The sequence below is a fragment of the Limanda limanda genome, chromosome 3, assembly GCF_963576545.1.
Source record: "Limanda limanda chromosome 3, fLimLim1.1, whole genome shotgun sequence".
Lineage (NCBI taxonomy): Eukaryota > Metazoa > Chordata > Actinopteri > Pleuronectiformes > Pleuronectidae > Limanda > Limanda limanda.
Genome location: NC_083638.1, coordinates 8,261,506 through 8,283,660, shown reverse-complemented (window position 1 = coordinate 8,283,660; position 22,155 = coordinate 8,261,506). Strand labels below are relative to the sequence as shown.

General features: G+C 44.7%; 1 protein-coding gene across 2 annotated transcripts in view; it reads left to right on the top strand.

Annotated features, from left to right (window-relative positions):
• Positions 1-22,155, top strand: part of nav2a (neuron navigator 2a) — a 109,814-nt gene that overhangs the window by 58,257 nt on the left and 29,402 nt on the right. For both annotated transcript variants that reach the window (XM_061067861.1, XM_061067862.1), the window contains exons 12-14: positions 2,433-2,555; positions 17,114-17,243; positions 21,434-21,752. In XM_061067861.1, coding sequence (XP_060923844.1) covers positions 2,433-2,555; positions 17,114-17,243; positions 21,434-21,752 — 572 coding nt within the window. The remainder of the gene's footprint in view (positions 1-2,432; positions 2,556-17,113; positions 17,244-21,433; positions 21,753-22,155) is intronic.

Below are 22,155 nucleotides of genomic sequence, written 5' to 3'. Positions count from 1 at the left end.
ACACAGTAGCCAGACGCTTTGAAAAACCTCTGCTTTGGAGATCGTTATCAACAGGGATCAAACCCCCTCACCTGGACGTGTGTTTAATCTGCTTTGGATTATCTGTGCTTCCATGTATCAGGCAGACAGGTACGTCAGGGTTTGTGTGTTAGTGGTTCTTCCAGAGCGTGCACGTCTGTGAGTTTCCTCCCGACGGTTTCACAGCGCACGTGAAAACATCTCTGCAGTTCGTATCTCATAAACTTCTCCTGTTTGGACTCGTTTCTCCGGCTGCAGAAGGTTACAGGTTAACATGGAGGCTCCGTTAGTCATTGGTGTGAAGGAGAAATGTGTGTGTCTGTGGTTGAGTGGACAAATTTAGTGTTGACACCATCGTTGTGAGGACGCTTTGTCTGATCCTCACAACTTTTAAAGGGCTGTTTGAGGGAAAGGCTTTTATTTGTGATGGTTGAGGTTAAACTCAGGAGTGGGGGGGATAGGAAATGCATTATGTCAAGTGTCATCATAAATATAGAGAGGGAGAAACTGCCCGTTTTGTCTTCAAGGTGACTTTGGGATGATGGATGGTCCCCATAGAGGACAGCGGACCCCCCACCCAGAGTCAGGGGACCCCAGTATTTCCACTTGTTCTCATTGTCTCTCCTGTTGTTGTGGAATCTGACGCACAACATGTGTTCTCTTCTATCTGTGAGAGAAGTTGTGTTTTCACTGCTGATCCATTGTTTGACAATAATTTGATTTAGCACAGGAAACATTAATTTATATTTCCCATAGCCACTGAATTCCAGAAGGCAATTCCTAATGCTTGAAATACTATAATGAATACAAACAATAACACAAATTAAAATGATACAAACCATTTGAATAATTACTGATGAATGCTTCACTTCAAGGTTTTTAATCTGGAAATCATCATTAATCTCAAAGTTTGTTGTAGCTCTGTTGGTGCTTGGTTAAAAAAAAAAGAAAAAGAAGCTGAGTCCGGTTGTTTGGTTTGGACTCTTGTGAGAGATTAGCCGAGCGCTACCAGATGACCTGAGAGATTAGCCATTCAGTCACGTTCCGGTGGGAAAATACATCTGGTCTGCTGCTGTAAAGGCGATAAGTGAGAACCAAAATGAAAACAGTGAAAGGAAAACAATCATTTAACTCATTTATCAAGTAAAAACGCCAGTTCCAGTTAAAAATGGGGATCTGCTGCTTTGTTTCTGTTTAACAAACGATCACTGGGTTGTTTAGCTTCTTTTAGCTCCTTGTTTTCAAACCTAAATCAAACGTAACCAAACTCAGCTGTCATCCACCCAACATTTTAAAGAAATGAAAGATCCACTGTACAGCAGCTAAGAATTCTGCCGTTTTATTCTTGGAAAGGTGGTGGAGACCCAACCCGGGTTTAAAGAACTCCAAATGAATGCTTATGTTGCTCTTGATCTGCTGGATCTATAAGTTTGAATATGCACTAAAAGAAAACCATATAGAAAGAGCTCTGGCTGAGCTAAGAACTATCTGTAGCGAGCTGTTAACATTACAGAGGCTTGGTTTCCTCTCTGCTCACTTCTGGTTGCTGTTACGCTTCTGTGCCACAGATCAGATGTTGATTCTGTTTGACTGCAGCTCACACAAAGAGGCTCTGTCCGCAGGAAACCCTGTACTGTGTGTGTGTGTACTGTATATACATGTAGTTATAAGTGCGTGTCTGTGCGCTGGCTTCCCTTTCGCTGAGATCCACTCTGAGATAACACCCAAAAGTGTTCGAGTGGCTGGAACTTTATTTTTCCACTTGGAGAGCGAATCGTCACAGCCCCACACAGGAAGCCTTCTCAGCATCTCATGGAGTCACACCTGAGCTGAATGAGTCAATATTTAGTTCCATTGGGAATCTCCTCCATGGGTAAATATTTGTGGAGTTAGTTAAGGTTGTTTTAGTTTGATGGGAATGTTTGTGTTGAAGGCCTCAGCTTCAGACTGGAGCTGCTGCGACCGGTCAAACCCCAACAACCGATAAATCAAGTCCGGGGCAAATGTCATTTCACAGAAAGCAATGAATGGAACGACCAAGTTAACCTGATGTCGGTGATGAATGTGGATATTAGAAGAAGAGAACAAACTCGTCCTCTGTCCTCTGTCTCATGAGAGAGATGTGTCTTCACCAGGACACTTTGCTGTCCTCAGTGTTTGTGTGGCTGCTCTTCGACCTGATTGATGAGAGCTCTGCCTCGGCCTGAAAAACGAGACGGATGGGTCGCTCCTCCTGCTCTTCGTCCAACAAAAGGCGTCTCTGAGGAACCCAGCCAGTTAACTCGGTGGCCAAACTCCTAAAACAAAGTGTGGCGCTGCCCAACTTCAAATCATTTTGTCAGAGAACCTTTATTCCGGCATGTTCCTCATGTTTTACGGTGCCAGTGTGTGATGTGTTCTGTTGTGTTTTGCAGATACATGACTGACGGAGGTTTGGGACTTTACACGCGGCGCCTGAACCGCCTGCCCGACAGCATGGCCGCCGTCCGGGAGACGCTGCATCGGAAAACCTCGACGGGCCAGGGAGACGCTGACAGGTAGGAAGGAAATCTGAAATTAAGTAAATTGGTCCATGCTCAGAATAAAACCTCTTTATTCCTTTGTCGTGCAAAGAGTAAAGAGGAGCCTGAAAAGATGCAGCAAATTTCAATTTCAATTTTCTTTTTTATTCTATGAATCCCCATGAAAGTTCAGTTGGACTTTTTGTTGTTTTAAAAGCACAAGGTAAACAAGTGTAATCCAATGAGCTACATTTCAATGTGTTTGCATGTATATGCCTCCTATTGAACACGCTGCACTTTATGTGTTTGTTCCTCTGTGGCACAGCCGGTTGTGTGAGTTTGTGCGTCAACAGAGTAGTCAATGAATGTTTGAGTTTCCTAGTTTAATCATACTTGGAAGTGAAGGTATCTATTTTGAATGTTGTGGGCTGTAGTTTTCTATGTAGAGTTAAGTAACAACTTGTGTAGTTTGATTAAATACGAGATTGTGCAGCAGCCTGTGTAGAGAGAGATGGTTGAGATGGTTTTCCGATCCTTCAGATTCCCGATGGAATGGAGAACAGCAGGAGAAACACCATCATATCCTGTGCATTGCTCAACATTGTCATAAAAACCAACAATCAAAACAACTTGCTGCAGTACAGATACAGAATATTGCACAATTTCAGGGTGTATTTGTCTTTTGAGACTTGCAACTGGCGCTCCTCCTCTACTTTTACGATTTAAAATGATTGCGCAGGTTCGTCTCAGATGTGACGTAACCGAGCTTTGTTACTTGTGTAAGAAAAGCAGTGAGTTGCATGTGTGTGCGTCTGTGGGTGATGTGTGGCTGCAGCTTGTAAAGTGAGTGTTTCTGGATGAAGAGTTTCTGCAGTCTCCAGTCTTTGTCCTGTCACAGAGACGGAGATGGATTTGGTTCCTGGGGGAGGATAAAGGTGGAGAGATGAATGAATACTGAGCCCGTATGAAAAATAAATTTACATTTTACTATTTCAAAATAGTTTTTTTAAAGAAAATATGTAACATGGACAGATTCACTGTTGAAGTTTCGAGTGCTTCTAGCAGCAGCTTTTTCCCCTAAATCCTCAGGTGTGGCTAATTTCCTGTCCTTTCAGACTTCTGACCTTTGCCCTCTCGCTGGCTTTGACGCTGCATGTGCACACAAACACACACACTTACACACACACACACACAAACACACACTCTCAGTCCTTCATAATAAACGCCTCTGGCCCTCAGCTAAACACTAACTGTCCTTCTCCTCACCTTTCTGTCTCCCCCTCCCCGGACTCTCTCCTCTCACCTCTTCAGATTCCCCTTGTTGTGATTAGAGACTGGAACGAACTGGAAACACATTAACTGATACAAGTCGGGGGATTTCTTTTTCTTTTTGTTTGATTGTTCAGTCGCTTTCATGTTCCTCTGTGAGGTTAAATTGTACGACCAGGCGGGTTCTCCGCAAAACTTCTCATTTCTTCCTTCTTGATCTTCACACAGCTTTGTTATCGTCTTCATAAGATTAGAGAGAGAGACGGGGAATTTGAAAAAGAAGAAGTGACTCCCTCCTCTGCTCGTCTGGTAAAATGTGCTCCTACTGCTTTTAGATTTGGGATTAATTAGGAGATCTGGGGAAGCAGCAGATGAAACGCATTAGCATAATAAACCCAAAGTGGAGGAGCTGGAGGGTAAAAGGGGGTCGAGTGGTTCTCTGCTGTGAAAGATGAGGCTAAGTGAATACTCGAGCAGGTTTCTTAATGGTTTCAGCTTGTGCAGGTGGAGGAGGGTGAACATCTTTTCCCATATTTCCATCACGAGCGTCGGAGCTGCAGATCTTTTCCTCTGAGGTGTGTGCAGCCTGTGTTTGCTCTCTGGGTGTGTGTTCGACAAACCTGCTAAACTTTAAATGCCTCTTTTATGTCCTCTGCTTTTAAGATGAAGCCGCTGAGGAAGTGGGGGTGTGGGGGTGTGGAGGGGGGGGAAAGGTGTTGGGTGTCACCGCGACAATGGGGCGAAACCCTCGTGACCCCTGGACCAGGAGGTCGCGAGCTTCAAAAGGTTCCGGCGGCTTTACCGACAACCCTTTAAGTCTTCACGCTAAAAGCCTCCAGATCAGTTCAGCTCCGCACTAATGAGGAGCTGGGAAATAAGAGAGGAGCTGAGCGGCTCATCAGGGAAACAGGAAACCACTGGAGGTTTATATCATATCACAAGGTGAGATGGTGACTGTTAGAAATTCAAAAAGCAGCTTTTACAAACTGTCAACCGTATGCAAAGCAGCAGAAGAGCAGAACCTGCAGGGCTAGAAACTGTGTGTGTGTGTCAGTGTGTGTGTGTGTGTGTGTGAGTGTCTCTGGTGTGTGTGTGTGTGTGTGTGTGTGTGTGTGTGTGTGTGTGAGCACGCTTTATCCCTGTCATTTATCCCCGAGGCAGGAGAAAGAGGAAGCAATCTATAATGGTCCGTCTTGCGATTTGAATTCTCTTTGTTCCAGCGAACAAAGAAAAACGTCTTTGTGGCGTGAAGCCGCTGTAGCTGTGAGTGTCAGGGGGGGGCCGAAGCCCCTCCCCTCCTCCTCGCTCAGGCGTTGGAGATATCATTTCTCTTTTCCAAATGAGGGCGTGACACAAAGAGGAGAGAGAGGAGAGGGAGCGACACATAAATCTCTCAGTTTGAGCCTGATGACTGTTTCTGTCACATGAGGAGAACAGGATATAAATCAGTATAATGAGGTTACAGGCCGGTTAAAGGACTCGGCTGTGTGAGACTTTTCCCGGGATGGGTCTGGTGATGGATGTTGTAGCTGATGACAGAACAATAACATGTAGTATTCGCATTGTTTTAAGGAAAACCCAAAGTTATAATTTTGCTTGATTGACGTGTGAAACTGCGACTGAATCACTCGCTCTCTCTGAGCTGATGTGAAAACCCCACATTGAATCTTATCTTCAGTTTAAAATGGCATTTTAGAACAAAAGGGACGAATCAGGAATGATCTGCATCCTTAAAACATCTGTAATCAACACAAATCCACAGGTTTGCATGGGTTTAGAACCTGAAAATAGCACAGACAAGGGGCAGCGATGGCAGAAAGTGAGACGAGAGACGTCTGTGTTTGGACAAACGAGGACGTGGAAATCTTTGCATTCACATCTGATGCTGGAGTCACGACTGAGGAGGAGATAATATGGGTTATAGTTTTCAAAAGGTTCAGTTTCTGTCCGTCCAGATGCAAATTGGGTTTCAAATTAAAGGTTTGACAATAAGCCAATAATAAGTAGTTTGATTAATTAAATGTTTTAATCAACGTGATGCTTCCTCCACCAAAATCACGTTCTACCAATTGTGTTGAATTGTTTTTTAAGTTTCTGTTGTGTGTTTTGGTTGTTAAGACCCAAAACTTCTGCTTTAACTCAACTTTTGAAAGTAAAAGAAAACTTACGCAATGTGATTTTTGCTTCTCGAACGCAATGTGCATCGACTTGTGACTCACTGCATCGACTAATCAGACACATCCAGGCCCACATTCCTGACAGGTCACTCTCCTGAGGGAATTGTGTAATTTACCAGGGGCTGTGAAATCTCCTCTTATGTTATCGTTTGGAATCTGATTGACTCACGGATCTGTTTCTCAAACCTGCCTCTGCTCATCGTGGTTTATCTTCACACGCATGTTCCCCTGTGCGAGTAGGAAGAACAGGAAGTACTGCGTAACCTTTAGTAACTTCCTTTAACCTGTACAGACAGTGACAGGTGAGGCTTTGATAGTACTTCAAACTAAAAGCAGCTTTTTTTATTAAATGTTTTCATTATTATGATGAAGATTATTATGTCTGCCCTCATCGTGTGGAGACTGAACATGTGTCAGTGGAACAGATGTTTGGGTTGTTCTTTGTTCTTACAGGTGTGTGTGTGTGTGTGTGTGTGTGTGTGTGTGTGTGTGTGTGAGTGTGGGTGTGGGTGTGGGTGTGTGGGTGTGTGTGTGTGTGTGTGTGTGTGTGGGTGTGTGTGTGTGTGTGTGGGTGTGGGTGTGTGTGTGTGTGGTTTACAAGCATCTCCTCTCTCAGGACCTTTTTAATCCCACCTGTAATATAGAAGAGAAGTTGTTGAGAACATAATATACTCACACACACACACACACACACACAGACACACACACACACACACACACACACACCACACAGATGCCCCGGGCTGCAACATGTTATCTCTTGTGTCAGGACTTGAGCAGACTCCTTGTTGGCCTGAGGGAGAAAGAGAGAGGTTCACCCTCCTTCATCAACTCCTCAGCTACCAGCAACACCTGGCACTCCACCTGTCTCTCCCTCTGTCCGTCTGTCTGTCTGTCTGTCTGTCTGTCTGTCTGTCTGTCTGTCTGTCTGTCTGTCTGTCTGTCTGTCTGTCTGTCTGTCTGTCTGTCTGTCTGTCTGTCTGTCTGTCTGTCTGTCTGTCTGTCTGTCTGTCTGTCTGTCTGTCTGTCTGTCTGTCTGTCTGTCTGTCTGTCTGTCTGTCTGTCTGTCTGTCTGTCTGTCTGTCTGTCTGTCTGTCTGTCTGTCTGTCTGTCTGTCTGTCTGTCTGTCTGTCTGTCTGTCTGTCTGTCTGTCTGTCTGTCTGTCTGTCTGTCTGTCTGTCTGTCTGTCTGTCTGTCTGTCTGTCTGTCTGTCTGTAGCCCCACCTCCACCTGCTCTCCTGCTCCAGCACAGTGAATAATAATCACTGGAATCGATTTCCTCCCTCCTCCGTCTGCTCCTGACGTTCCTCGTAGAACCACAGCTCTATTTGTATGATAATCACAGGGACATGGTCCTGGTCCAGTCCCTGGTCTGAGCTGTCCTCCTGACCAGAGACATTAACCCCTGGTCCACGCTGTTTGGTTCATGGTGGCAGAAGGAAGCTGAGTTTTTGGTGCATTATCAGTGTGTTTCTCACGATCATTTTCCATAACGAAGTCTCAAACCTTAGGATTGGAATAAGATAAGTGAAGATTTCTGTGAGAGTTTTTTTTTTTGCAGCAGATCAAGTTTTAATAGATAAGATTGCCCTGATTCTCTGGGATGTACTTTCATTATCTGGTCATGGAGGAAAATTAGTCTATTTAGCTCAGCATCATGTGAGTTTAAACACATGGACTGTTGCTCACTGTTAGAAACACAGCATCACAATAAAATATTAAGAAATGAATCAAATAAGACACTTTAATTTAACATGTTTACTTCGTTTGTGAACCAAAACATGATGGTATCAGGCTATGTAAACCTAACACCATTTGTATTATAAGAGCTTCAGTGAATCATGTGCATTCACCGGTCAAAGAGGAAAGGATTCTCTTAAGTTATATGGCCTAAGATTTGTTGTGGTTCACTATAAATGAAAGAATGCAGTGAGGTCTTTGGGTCCTGACTGACGCAGGCTGCTCTTTGGATTTGTTCTTGTTAAGAAAGGAAATGTTTTGTGTATATATTTATCTACATATTCACCCAGAGGAGGAGAAGTGGAAGAAAAGCTTTTTCCATAGAAGTCTGGACTCTCACAGCCTCTGACTGCCCTTAAATACTGAACCCTGCAAATGCCTCCCAGCCATGTTCTAGAGTCTAGAGTCAACACAACATGTGTGTGCGTGTGTCAGTCTGACCCACAATCTGTGGTTATTCCATGTAGGCTGTAAGGCCAGAGTTAATGATGCTCCTCCACACCCACATACTCCAGCTGCTGCACAGCGCTGCTCCACCTACACTGCAGAAATATCCATCTTTACTCATTTTGTTCATATTTCCTTGTTAAAAAAGTGAATAATTTAAACCTGTTTCCCTTACAAATCAACCATGATTTCCTGTGAGCAGGCTTTCATCTTAAAGTAAGTGACTTGTCTGAGTAATATGAGGATTTGATGCTGTTGTGAACGCGTCTCTCCTGCTGTGTTGTTAACTCTCAGTAAACTCCATCGCACGTTATCCAGATTTTTACTCGCAGGTCATGTCTGAAAACGGCTCAATTGACAGTTACCAAACTTCCCTTTTTCAAATAACTATTAACTCATGTAAATTATTCACAACCCTTTTTTCTGTTGTTGTTCCAGCGGATACTCACATTCATACTTTGTTTAAAACAACATTGGTTTGCATGTGAACAAGTCAGGGATAATCTTACTGCTCCGACAGATGTGGGTTCGACAGTTTCAGAGCTCAGAGGCAAAAACACGTGTTGGGTAAGGATGGAGATTTGTTTTTGCAGTTCTGCCCACTTGCATGTGGGAGGAGGGTCTCGAACGGAGAGGGTTAAATTAACGAGAGGTTTGTGATACGAAGAGAGAGAAGGAGACGGAGACTTTAAGACAGAGAGTCCTGAGAGAACTGATGTTTCCGTTGCCATGGATACCGTATCAGCAGGCCGTTAACCCCTCCCTCAGGGCGTCTAACAAGCACACCTGCCTCACACACACACACAAACACACACACACACACACACACAAAGAGGGTGGGACTTTCACAGGTGGAAAAGGGGTTTTGGTCCCACACGTTCTCCATCCACTCTTCTGGATTTTTCTCATGAAAGCAGTGAGATGCAGCAATAAGCCAAAAAGAGAAAGAACATGGTCTGCGATCTGAAACTGTCTCTAGGGAAAGCAGAGCACAGGAGCAGGACATGTGGGACTCATCCACTGTGAGTGATTTTTGAAGGCGCTCGGCACAGGGTGAGTTTGAATCCTCCATGCCTGCCCTGACCTGAGGTACTGGGGCTGGCGGGGGGGTGGGACGTCAGCAGGTTCGTGCAGGTTGCAGCTTTTTCAAGTAACTGGATAATTCTCATTATCCACGTTTCTCTGTGTGAGCTGCAGGAAAAAGCTCGGGGACAGAAGTCTGCGTGCCAGACGTTTCATGACACTCGAAACAGGCTGGGATACAACATCTTGTTTCAAGATTTCATCCTGTTAGCATGAAATGGTTTCATTCACGTGAGGAAGTGATTGTTTTTATACATATTACCCATTATTATGCTGTTTTCAGTTTTTATTTAGCTTCAATCTTCATTTTTCAAACTTACAGTAACGTTAAGATATTATGGATTTAAGTGGATTCCGACATATTTGTTATCAGAAAGGTTGTGTGGGTTTGAGACCTGTTCGGAGTCAGAAGGTTCAGTAAGTCACTCCTTACACTGTTACCAATACGTGTGTAGTGATTTATTGTTTGCATACCCACAAGAAATGGTCCTTTATTGATATTTTAGAGATTCACATTCGTTTGATCACTGGCTGTTATTACATCTTGAGTTTAAAACTTTTATTTATGCCCATTGTTTGCACCGTGAGACAAAATATTAAGTTCATGTGGGAAAGCAACTGAGAGCATCTTTAGAAAAAAAACACATCAAAGTGAAGGAAGAATCCTCCACTTGGCTTGAATCAAATGTTTTATTTCCTTTAAGTGGATCATCGTTTGGCATCTGGAGACTTTTTATAAAGAAGGTTTCAAACCAGATGAGCATGAAACACAACAGATTCTGGTCAAAACATGTATTTGAGTTGTGTGTTTTTTTTGTTATTTGACCTTGTGAACCCGCAGGTTTAGACCAGTTGCCACATCAGCTTCATTCTGGCACCGAGGTGACAATACCTCGGCTTGTGTGTAGTGTGTGTTTAAGCAGCGTGTCTGCACTCACATGGCAAATTCCACATTTGTCCCGGCAGCGATTTACATTTTTTTTTTAGTTCCCTGGATGCGGCCCGGAGGAGATGTGCGCCCGTGCTCTGTGATGTGTGTGCGTCACGTGGGCGAAGGATTGTGTGTTTTCACCACATATCCGGGTCAGTCGGTCGAGTCTGAGGGAGTGTGTGTTTACACATCAAACACACACACACACACACAGAGAGAGAGAGAGAGAGAGAGGGAGAGAGAGAGAGAGAGAAAAGAGCCAGAGGGATCGTAATGCTTTGATAAATTCAGAGTGCAGATAGCAAGTGTTTCCCCCCAGACAGGAGACAATGAGAGAAGACACGGGAGAGAGACACAGAGAGAGAGAGAGGGGGAGAGAGAGAGGGGGAGAGAGAGAGAGAGAGAGAGAGAGAGAGAGAGAGAGAGAGAGAGAGAGAGAGAGAGAGACATTCCTGAATGAGTGTTGTCCAGTTCACTTCGGTCTTTTCTCGTCGCAGCAGGGACAGCTGTGTCATTTTCGGACCACAGGGTTCCTGAGCTCCGTCCTGGAATGTGTCGCGACCCCGTCTGTCCCTCCATCCCACCTTCCCTCTGTCCCTCTGTCCCTCTGTCCCTCCGTCCCTCCGTCCCTGTCTGTCCCTCCTTCCCTCTGTCCCTCAGTCCCTGTCTGTCCCTCCGTCCCTGTCTGTCCCTCCGTCCCTCTGTCCCTCTGTCCCTCTGTCCCTCCGTCCCTCCGTCCCTCCGTCCCTCTGTCCCTCCGTCCCTCTGTCCCTCTCTCCCTCTCTCCCTCTCTCCCTCCGTCCCTCCGTCCCTCCGTCCCTCCATCCCTCTGTCCCTCCGTCCCTCCGTCCCTGTCTGTCCCTTCGTCCCTCCGTCCCTTCGTCCCCTCGTCCCTGTCTGTCCCTCCGTCCCTGTCTGTCCCTTCGTCCCTCCGTTCCTCCATCCCTTCGTCCCTCTGTCCCTGTCTGTCCCTTCGTCCCTCCGTCCCTCTGTCCCTCTGTCCCTCCGTCCCTCCGTCCCTGTCTGTCCCTCCGTCCCTCCATCCCTCCATCCCTCTGTCCCTTCGTCCCTCCGTCTCTCCGTCCCTCTGTCCCTCTGTCCCTCCGTCCCTCCGTCTTTCTGTCCCTCTGTCCCTCTGTCCCTACGTCCCTCTGTCCCTCTGTCCCCCTGTCCCTCTATCCCTCCGTCCCTCTGTCCCTCCTTCCGTGTCTGTCCCTCCGTCCCTCTGTCCCTGTCTGTCCCTCCGTCCCTCCATCCCTGTCTATCCCTCCGTCCCTCTGTCCCCCCGTGCCCACCCAGCCTGACTACATCTTCTGTACAGTGCAACATTTTCTTATCTCTCTAATATCTAAAGCTTGACATGTGCAGGTAATGGTGTCAAACTTCAGATGTGAGCAGCCAAGAACTTAATCTCTGTAATGACTCTGAGTTTTTCTGAACCCTGAGGCAAAGAGCAGCTGCACGAGAAGACGCTGACGTGAGACAACTTAGTTTGAACCTGACGGAGAAACAAGCAGCTGTTGTATTCCTTTGTTTTGTCATCGATTTTTTTGCATTTTCTGTTTTGAATTTTTTGCCAATCTGAACACGTTTTATTTTTAAGACACAGAAACAGACTTTCTCTTTGTTTCTGTTGGTCAACGGGGTGTGAGGAGCATTTGATTTGTTATGATCCCTATTGAGAGTTAAACCTCACAATACAATATGATGTGAATATGTTTACAAGAGCAATTTCCCTTTTTTATTTATCAGTTGAAATAATAAAACCATTTCATCATATCGTCACTTTGACTGGACATCGAGCCTCATAGTCCAGGCAAAGTAACGTTTTACGACCGACTAATTGTAAAAGAATTTTTTTCAGGATAGATTATTTCTATGAGGTGTCCAGAACAACATACTAAAAGTCCTAAGAAATCCTAGTTGAGGAAATATGTTTAATTCTCATCAATGTGTGCCAATAAGGCCCGGCAACAATACACCCCAAAAAGACGATTTTTTTTGCTTTACTCCAATCAAAATAAAACTTTACACAATGAAAGTAACCATGAAACGTAACATTTTTTGTATTACAAGTTTCTTTTGAAATGAATTTGACAAGCACATGAGCTCCACACTTATTGAATATGTCCTTATTTGCATAGGCAAACACCATTCATATGTATTACAAATACATACATAAATTCATTTTCAAAGAAACTAGTAATACAAAAAATGTTACGTTTCATGGTTACTTTCATTGTGTAAAGTTTCATTTTGAATGGAGTAAAGGAAAAAAATAGTCTTTTTGGGGTGTATTGTTGCCGGGCCTTATTGGCACATTGATGAGAATTAAACATATTTCCTCAACTCGGATTTCTTAGGACTTTTAGTATGTTGTTCTGGACACCTCATAGAAATAATCTCTGCTGAAAAAAATTCTTTTACAATTACTTCTATTTTTGGCTCCAAAATGGGCTACTTTGCCTGGACTATCAGTCCTTCTAACTTCTAATCATCATCACATGTCTGCTCAGATTCTTGTTGGACTATTGTTGTTGATCAAATAGTTTCATGATTCAATTTAAAACCTAATTTTAGACTTGATTTCATTCCGGGGGAAAAGTTCCAGTTCATCTCTTTGTGTTTAGAGAACATTTGAATTTAAGATGTTTGGTTTCTTCAGACATTAAAACGTTTCAAACCTTGTGAATCCTGACAAACCGTCTCATTGAGCCGAGCGGCCCGAGGAGGAGAGACTTGTTTTTCATGTTGTGTCTTCATGCAAACCAGGTTTATTCCTGATAGGAAGAGAGGGAGGGTTTGCTAAGTGTCTGTTTGGGATGAGGACACAACACTGGGTCCTCTGTTCTGATGTTGTGTAGAAAACACACAAACCTCACCTGTCAACTCATCTGCCCTGAGGACTTTGAGTGGTCCCGTCTGTCTGTCTGTCTGTCTGTCTGTCTGTCTGTCTGTCTGTCTGTGTGGACAGAGAGACAGGGATTGGGGTTATTTGATCCAGACGTGGTGTTGAGGACCAGTAGTCGCCCCCCCGAACACACCGAACACAGGAAATCCCCTTACTTCTGCTCCATGGCTCTGTTATGGCCGCATGTCTGTGTGTATAATTCTGCGGCGCGGTGCCTGCGAGCATGAGCCAGAGACAGACGGCGGGGGGGGGAGTTACAGTACTGCAGCGAGAGAGAGAGAGAGAGAGAGAGCGAGAGAGAGAGAGACTGAGAGAGAGAGACAGAGAGAGAGAGACCGAGAGAGGCCGAGAGAGGCCGAGCGACAGAGAGAGGCCGAAAGGCCGAGAGAGAACGGGAGAGAGACCGAGAGAGAGAGAGAGAGAGAGAGAGAGAAACCAAGAGAGAGAGAGAGAGAGAGAGAGAGAGAGAGAGAGAGAGAGAGAGAGAGAGAGAGAGAGAGAGAGAGAGAGAGAGAGAGAGAGAGAGAGAGAGAGAGACCGAGAGATAGAGAGATAGAGAGATAGAGAGATAGAGAGACCGAGAGAGACCGAGAGAGAGACCAAGAGATAGAGAGACCGAGAGAGAGTGAGAGACAGAGACCGAGAGAGAGAGAGAGACCAAGAGATAGAGAGACAGACAGAGAGAGAGAGACAGAGAGAGAGAGAGAGAGAGAGAGAGAGAGAGAGAGAGAGAGAGAGAGAGAGAGAGAGAGAGGGAGAGAGGGAGAGAGGCCGAGTGACCACAGTCCCCGGGGACGCACACAAGAGAAGTTAAACAAACACAACCACGGCCTCTTTCTCAGGACACTACCACTCACTCTTATTGGCTGCAGCTCTTTTCCTTCCACTGGTCCCCCCCCCCCTACTGTGCTCCCCTCTTTAAGGAAAGTTTGGAGGTTTGGCCTCTGACCTCTGACCCCTCCTCTGGGAAAAGAGGTTCCTCTCTGGAATGTCTCGGTTCGGGTCACTTCTCCTCTTTGCAGAGAGTGAGGTACCGAGCTCTCCTCATGGTTTAGAGTCTCCTTCACCTCCTTCACCTCCTTCACCTCCTTTGCGTTATGGAGGTGAAGTCTCCTTGTGGCCAGATAGTGTCGGAGGTAAGTGAGGATTTGTGTGATTGTGTGATTTGGTGATTTGTGTGATTTGTGTGATTTGGTGATTTGTGGGACCGACCCTTTAAGAGGAAGCACAAGCAGCTCTACCTCTTCTCCTCGGTGTCGTGATCCACTCGTGTGCGTCGGCCTGCCCTTGGCACCGCTTCCTCCCGCGGTTCACGTCTCCGTCTCCTGTGATTTGGCCACGAAGGGCTCGGCGGCGGTGGTGAGCCGGCGGGCGGCTGTGCCAGCGGGAGGCCGTGGGCGGGGCCACGCTGCCGGGCCTGATCTCTAATTAGCGCCGGCCTGTCAGCCAGTCACAGGGAGGATCTGTCTGGGAAATTGTAGTCCTGCTCACAGACACAAACCAGCGCTGGGAAACACACGGTGCGGCGGCAGCAGCAGCACTGGCGTGAGGAGGATCGTCCACCGGGCTCGTCTGTGATCGTTTGGCTTTGACTTGTTGGCGTTTGATTCTTCTGAGGCCGAGGCGGCTTCTTTGGGGGCTCAGGGTGTGTTTGTGTGCGTCTCAGTGTGCGTTAGAGGCAAGGCTGCGGCAGTGAAGTGGTTAACAGTCCCGGGGGAGGCTCATGTTACCAGCACCAGGGCAGGTCCTTCCTTCTCCTCACCCCCTCACCCCCCCCCTCCTCACCTCAGTCTCTGTTAGTCCAGTGAGAGACCAACAGGGCCCCAGGGATGAAGCATCAGTGCAACCGGTGACAAAGGAGCTGGGACTAGGAAGACTGCCAGGGTGAGGGAGGGAGGGAGGGAGAGAGGAGGGGGTGGGGAGAGAGAGAGAGATAGAGAGAGAGAAGGAGAGAGACACACTGGGAACGCTCAGAGAGAGAGAGAGAGAGAGAGGCAGACAGATCGGGAGAGGGAGAGATACTTGGCCGAGTGAACTCTCTCAGCGGCGTGGAGTCATGAAGCTCTCTGTACAGCTCAGCGTTTTCCCGCAGCGCCCTGGTTCCCACGGCAACCCAGGCACCCTGACCAGGTAGATGCATGTGTGTGTGTGTGTGTGTCTGTGTGTGTGTGAACAAGTGTGTAAAGGAAACTTTGTCTTAGGGATAATGACTTAGATTTATCCCAGGGATCAGGGAGCGTTGAGATCTTTGTGGGTTTGTATGTGTCTGTTTTCTTCATGTCTACATATCTTTATTTTCCTTTTGTGTATTCATGCATGTGTGTGTGTCTGTGTGTGTGTGTGTGTGTGGGACTTTCCCCTGTGTGTGTACGTACAAGTTGAGATGGTTGTGGTCACTCTCAGATCTCTCTCTGCACCTCTCAGCTCCTCAGAGGCTTTAAACGCCGTGTGATTTATTCTGCCGGAGGGCGAGTGTTTCCCTCGGTCTCGTCTGTCAGGCAGAACGTGTGTTGGGCTGGAAACCTGTCGAGCAGCAGCTGATTGGACCTCGGTGGTATAATCTGAATCTGGACCGTTCTTTGTTTTTGTGTTCAGCTTCTTTTGAGCCATAATTATGATGCTGTGTTTGTTTGCTGGAGGAAACATTCAGGATTTCCAAGTTGGCCACGGAGCAGCACCGCACTGACTTGTCCTTTTGTTTGACAGATGAATGATGAATGGGAGCTGAGCTCCACTGCTTTTTTCTGTTTCTGGTGAATCCTTGTTCGGCTGCTTAAACCAAAAAAATGTGGAAACTTTGTTCTTTTTAAACTATTTGATGTGAGTCTCTTCTGAGGAGCTTTTGTCACCATGATATTCAGTATTTCTAGAATATGTGTTTATTTAGTTGAAACTGATTTTGTATAAAAAAGAAGCTCAAACTAAACTGGAAAGAAAATAGTTTGGCAACAATATCAGAAAAATTGGACACATCTTGGCACTAGAGAGAAAAGATTGCAATCATTATGCAAACCCACTGGTGATTATGGTGTTTGTGAAATTGATGAGGAGATGATTGGTTAATTAATGCACCATCATTTTGACTATTAATTAATTACTTTTTGCAGAATGTCTGTTTATTGGTTTGTTGGCAAAGAAAATACTTAATCCTCTTCATCAATAATGAAAATGATCTGTAACTGTATCATCACTGGTTGCTGTGATGAGAAAGCAAGAAAGGGTGTGTGTGTGTGTGTGTGTGTGTGTGTTTGTGTGTGTGTGTGTGTGTGTGTGTGTGTGTGTCTGTCGTCTGGGCATCACCATCAGCCTCCCTCTGCCTCTTTCAAAGTTATGTTTGCCAACTGGCTTCCTGTCCCCCCCCCAGACTCCCAGCGGATATGCACACACACCCACACACACACACACACACACACACACACACACACACACACACACACACACACACACACACACACACACACACACACACGTACACACACAACCACACATATTTACAAATGTTCTGCATCAACTCCCCGGGTGTTTGCTGTGTTCAGCTGGATCTGTTTGAACAACTCACAGACACACAAACACACCATGATGTCACCCCTCCATCGAGCCTTTGTTCATGTGATAGACAACCCCATTCAGCCTGTGTGTGTGTGCCTGTGTGTGTGTGCGCCTGTGTGTGTGTGTGTGTGTGTCAGTTTAGACACAGGGTTAAAGGAAGAGAATCACCAGGCAGTCAGAGCTGTGTTTGTTTTCTATTATTTTCCATTTCTCAATCTTTTACAACACCACAAGGAATCAATTACATTTGATGTCCTGTGTGTTGATCTGCGACTGGGAAACCGGAAAAGAAGAATCAGTGTCTGTGAAGAGTTCAGATGAGCAGTGATGGGTTCTTATGACACGAGAAGCATCTCAGTTCGCTGCTGAGGAAACATGGTTCCAAAGACTCTCTCCTCTTCTTCACTTTGTAAGATTCATCATTTAAAGAGAACTAATGTGTGTGTCTCTGTCCTCTTTGTGTGTTTGTGTGTGTGTCTGTGTGCAGCTGGGATGACAGCAGCTCAGTGAGCAGCGGCATCAGCGACAACATTGACACAGATGACATCAACACCAGCTCCTCCATCTCCTCCTACGCCAACACGCCGGCGGCCCAGCGCAAGGGTCTCAACGCACAGGTACGACTTCACACACACACACACACACACACACAAGTGAAAATGTACTATTGTCATAAAGAGATTTCCACTTTTGGATCTGGCTTCAAGCTGCAAAAATATCTGCATTCATTAATCTCTGATGGAAAATGTAATCCCATCAAACGTTTGTATCTCATTTCCCGTTTTTTATCAGAAAAGAAAGATGTAATTTACCTGAGTTTTAGTTCTTCTAATATACCGTCCTGTTTGTGAAGCTGAGTCTTAATAAATTAATTTAACGATTGAGAAGGATTTGGATTCAATAAGCGGATTTGATTCTGCGTTCACATTTGATGACATTCCACCAGAAGCGCTGTGCCAAAGGGTTCAGGTCCTTCTGTTTGCAAACAGTGAATCAGCGCTGATTCACAATCTGATGTCAGTTATTAGAAGCTCACGAGCACAACTGCATGTTTCCTGCAGCTTCAGTGATTTATACTTTGGTTTTTGTTCCATTAAAACGGCTTTTTCAGTTTCAGTTTTCTCATTTGTCCATGTTCTGCTGTTTTCCACATTCAAAACATGTATCTGTGTGTTAGGTTTTTTCACTTTGTCATCTTGGCTTCGCTCAAAACAAAGATATATAGAAGTTAACACAACGGAAATATAATCATGAGTTTTACTTTAAAGCACCATGACTCACAAGTCAACAGTTAATTACCTAAACCAGGGAGGTTGTAATTACCCATTCGTCTGTCTGTTTGTTTGTTTGTCAGCATGATTCTGCAAAAACTACCAAACAAATTTGTGCAAAACTTTGTGGAAGCAACCTGTAAAATGTTGGGATGGATCCGGACAAAGGGGCAGATCCAGGAATTATTTTTCACTTTATTTAACATTAAGAAATTTGGCTAATTTCTCTGAGTTTATATGAATTCAGTGCTGATTAATTGATTTTAAGGGGAGTCTCATCGGAGGCATGCATTCTAGTTTCACATTTAACATTTGGAATGTTTAAAACTTTAAAATGAAAGAAGAAAAATTATATACAACGTTACAAAAGCGTTGGAGGAAATCTAAACGTCTTCTCTCACACATAGATATATACAAGTTAACACAACAAAAATATTATCATGAGTTTCACTTTAAAGCTCCATGAGTCAGCAAGTCATCAGTTAATTACCAATACGAGTGAGGTTGTAATTACCTGTCTGTCTGTTTGTTTGTCAGCATGATTCTGCAAAAACAACCAAACAGATTTATGCAAAACTTGGTGGAAGCAACCTGTTTAATGTTGGGATGGATCTGGACAAAGGGGCAGATCCAGGAATTATTTTTCACTGTATTATCATTGAGAAATTTGGCTTATTTCTCGGATTTTCTATGAATTCATTGCAGATTAATTGAATTTAAGGGGACTCTCATCCGAGGCATGTACTCTAGTTTCACATTTAAGATTTGGAATGTTTAAAACTTTAAAATGAAAGAAGACAAATGAAATACAACGTTACAAAAGCGTTGGAGGAAATCTAAACGTCTTCTCTCACACATAGATATATACAGTGTTGGTCAAGTTACTTCTAAAAAGTAATTAGTTACAGTTACAAATTACTTCTCCCAAAAAGTAATTGAGTTAGTAACTCAGTTACCACATTGTTAGAGTAATTAGTTACTCAGCAAAGTAACTGTGGCGTTATTTTTCATGTTTTATAACGCTGTTACGTTCTGTAACATCTTTAACGTCAAAGATGTTTATATTAACTGATTGAAGAATAAAAACACTATATACAGTATTTTAGAACATTTGTTATTTATTTGAACTCAATAGATTGCAGCCTGCCATATGATGCATAGAATTAAAACATATAAAAATAAATATTGAAAATAAAATTCAAGTGCAAATGTAAACTTGGGTAAAAAGAAACAAAGGAAAATCTGGCCATTAAGTAGTGTGAGAAGTAGTGCCGGTACTTCCAGTTATTGAACGCTACTTTTGAATTTCCCTGGCTCGTCGCCATTGTCGCTGTCTTGAGCTGTAGTCAGAGCGTGCAGTGAGACAGCTCTCTCCACGCAGCTGGGGTGTAATATTGTAACGGATCGAGAGACCCCCCCCCCCCCAGAGTGTTGTTTGACAGCCGAAAATGGACAGGAGAAAGCGGAAGTGCGGAGGAAGCCGGCAAAACAGCGTGACCACTATAGCGGAGGAAGTGAAAGAGAGGCAGTGGAAACCCTCGAAACTAAGGAGCGGACCTCTGAGAGAGACTGAGTAAGCCCTGGCCGGTCGGTGACTGCGGAGTCGCTGCCGGTTGAGATCGCCGACTGACCGCTTCATTCAACCAAATTGTAGTAACGCGCCACTTTACATTATCAATAACGATAACGGCGTTGTAACGATGACAAAAGTAATTAATTAGATTACTCCGTTACTGAAAAAGAACTCCGTTAGTAACGCCGTTATACTTAAACGCCGTTACTCCCAACACTGGATATATACAAGTTAACACAACAAAAATTGAATCATGAGTTTCACTTTAAAGCACCATGAGTCAGCAAGTCATCAGTTAATTACCAAAACGAGTCAGGTTGTAATTGTGTGTCTGTCTGTCTGTCTGTTTGTTTGTTTGTCAGCATGATTCTGCAAAAACAACCAAACAGATTTATGCAAAACTTGGTTGAAGCAACCTGTTTAATGTTGGGATGGATCTGGACAAAGGGGCAGATCCAGGAATTATTTTTCATTGTATTATCATTGAGAAATTTGGCTTATTTCTCGGATTTTCTATGAATTCATTGCAGATTAATTGATTTTAAGGGGACTCTCATCGGAGGCATGTACTCTAGTTTCACATTTAACGTTTGGAATGTTTAAAACTTTAAAATGAAAAAAGACAAATTAAATACGTTACAAAAGCGTTGGAGGAAATCTAAACGTCTTCTCTCTCACATCTACGTGGTCGTTTCGAGACTTGACCTCATTTTGTCTCAGACCCGGTGTGTCCCAGCATTCCTCTGCGTCCAGACCCGAACACGAGAGCTCGTCTCGGTGGCTAAAGCTGATGTTGACTCTGGCCTCAAACCATTAAACACTGATTAGGAGCCACCGCGGTTCAGGAAGGTGATCGCTGAGACGATAATATTGTCAGCTGACTCACTCGGGCACGGCTCACACAGACAGACACACACTGTATATTGTGGCGGATGTGGAGCCAGTGGTCATGTGACGTGCGTCCATTACTGCAGCGGAGGTCAAGGTGCCGGTGGAGAAAACAAAGGAGTCTTTCTCTCGGTGCAGCAGCTCGGACTCCCTGCAGGTTAATGAAGTCCGTCTCTTCTGTCCTGTGGTTAGAACACACTGTCTGGACCACGCTTTATTTTGTTAGCGTCGCTATGACGACTGCAGAACGGACCTCGAAGCGTCCGTCAGCCTTTAAACAGCTGTAATTTACTGTGTTAGTTAAATAAAGGCCACGGCGATTACAAGATGTATTATGCTCACAAAGAAGTGAAAAGAAATCGTATCAAAATATCACACACAGACATATGATCTGAACTTAATTTGAAAACGAATCAGCTGCAGGGACCACGACTATTAACTTGTCTGAAGTTTTCAAACGGACAATATTGAAGTCTTGTATTCTGCCCTGATAAAATCCTGGAGCAAGAATAAAGTGAAGAAGAGATGATGTGAGATGACGCTGTTTCAAGACCTGAGGGCAGAAACGTCATCTATCTTCTTCTCTTTTATTTTGATAGATGATAAATACACATTTTATTCCTGCTCTCTTGCAAATTTACATCTTAAATATCTGCTTTAATATTATGTATGATGCTTAGAATGTGTTTCCAATTAGAAATGTAAAAGAAACACTATCAACGCCAGTTCGGGGGGAAAAAAGTTATATCCTGTTTGCTCGAAGTTCAAGTCTCGAGCTGCTCAGCAAATGCAGAGTCAGCGAAAACTCTCCTCTCACGTAACCAGGAGCTGCTCTGATTCATGTGGTCAAACAGCTTTCATACAAATTGCTTAGGTGACGGTGGCGAGGATCTCTGGTGGGATTACCCAGCGTGATGGCTGTGGTCATAAAACAGAGTGGTTTTTAAAGCCACTTGGCAAAGTCTCATAAAAGACGCTTTCATCAGCAGTAATAAATCTGACAGACTGTGTGTGTGTGTGTGTGTGTGTGTGTGTGTGTGTGTGTGTGTGTTTGTGTGTCTGTGTGTGTTCCCAGCCTGTGACGGATGCGGAGAAGCACTCGGCCTCCACCGCGCTGCACCAGGCCTGGTCAGGAGACGAGGTGAAGAGGTCAGACGGCGGGTCAGACAGCGGGGTCAGGATGGAGCCGGGATCCAAGTGGAGCCGCAGGAACCCCTCCGACATTTCAGACGAGTCGGACAAGGGGGGCTCGGGCAGGAAGACCCCTGCTGTGTCCCACACGGGCTCCTGGAGGAGGGGCATGAGCACTCAGGTGGGGGTGACGTCCCCTCGGACCAAGAGCTCCAGCAGCACCGGCTCCTCGGGCTCCGTCGGCCTCAAGGGCCACAGCTCAGGTAACACAGAAGAGTCTTTTCTCTATTGTTGCCGATACAGTTTTGTTTTCTGCTCATTATTCTGTGTTACTTCTTAATTCAACTTCCAGAAATGTATTTAACTGAATGTTATTAGACATACTACTACAACTCTTGTCAAGTTTTTATATCGTAATGTGGGATTATGTGTATTTTATATTTGTAGCTATTTGCTTTTACTTGCTTCCACTGTTTGTTTACCTACGTAAAGTGTCTTCAAGCATTTGTTATTATTATTATTAACTTCAAGTCTTAAAACATTTTAAAGAATGAGAAAAATAGTTACTTAGTCTTGAGTCAAATTTATTTTAAAACAACTTAAATTAAGACTAAAATGTGAATAAAAGCTACTTAAGGTCTGGATCTATAATGAGGCTTTACTCTA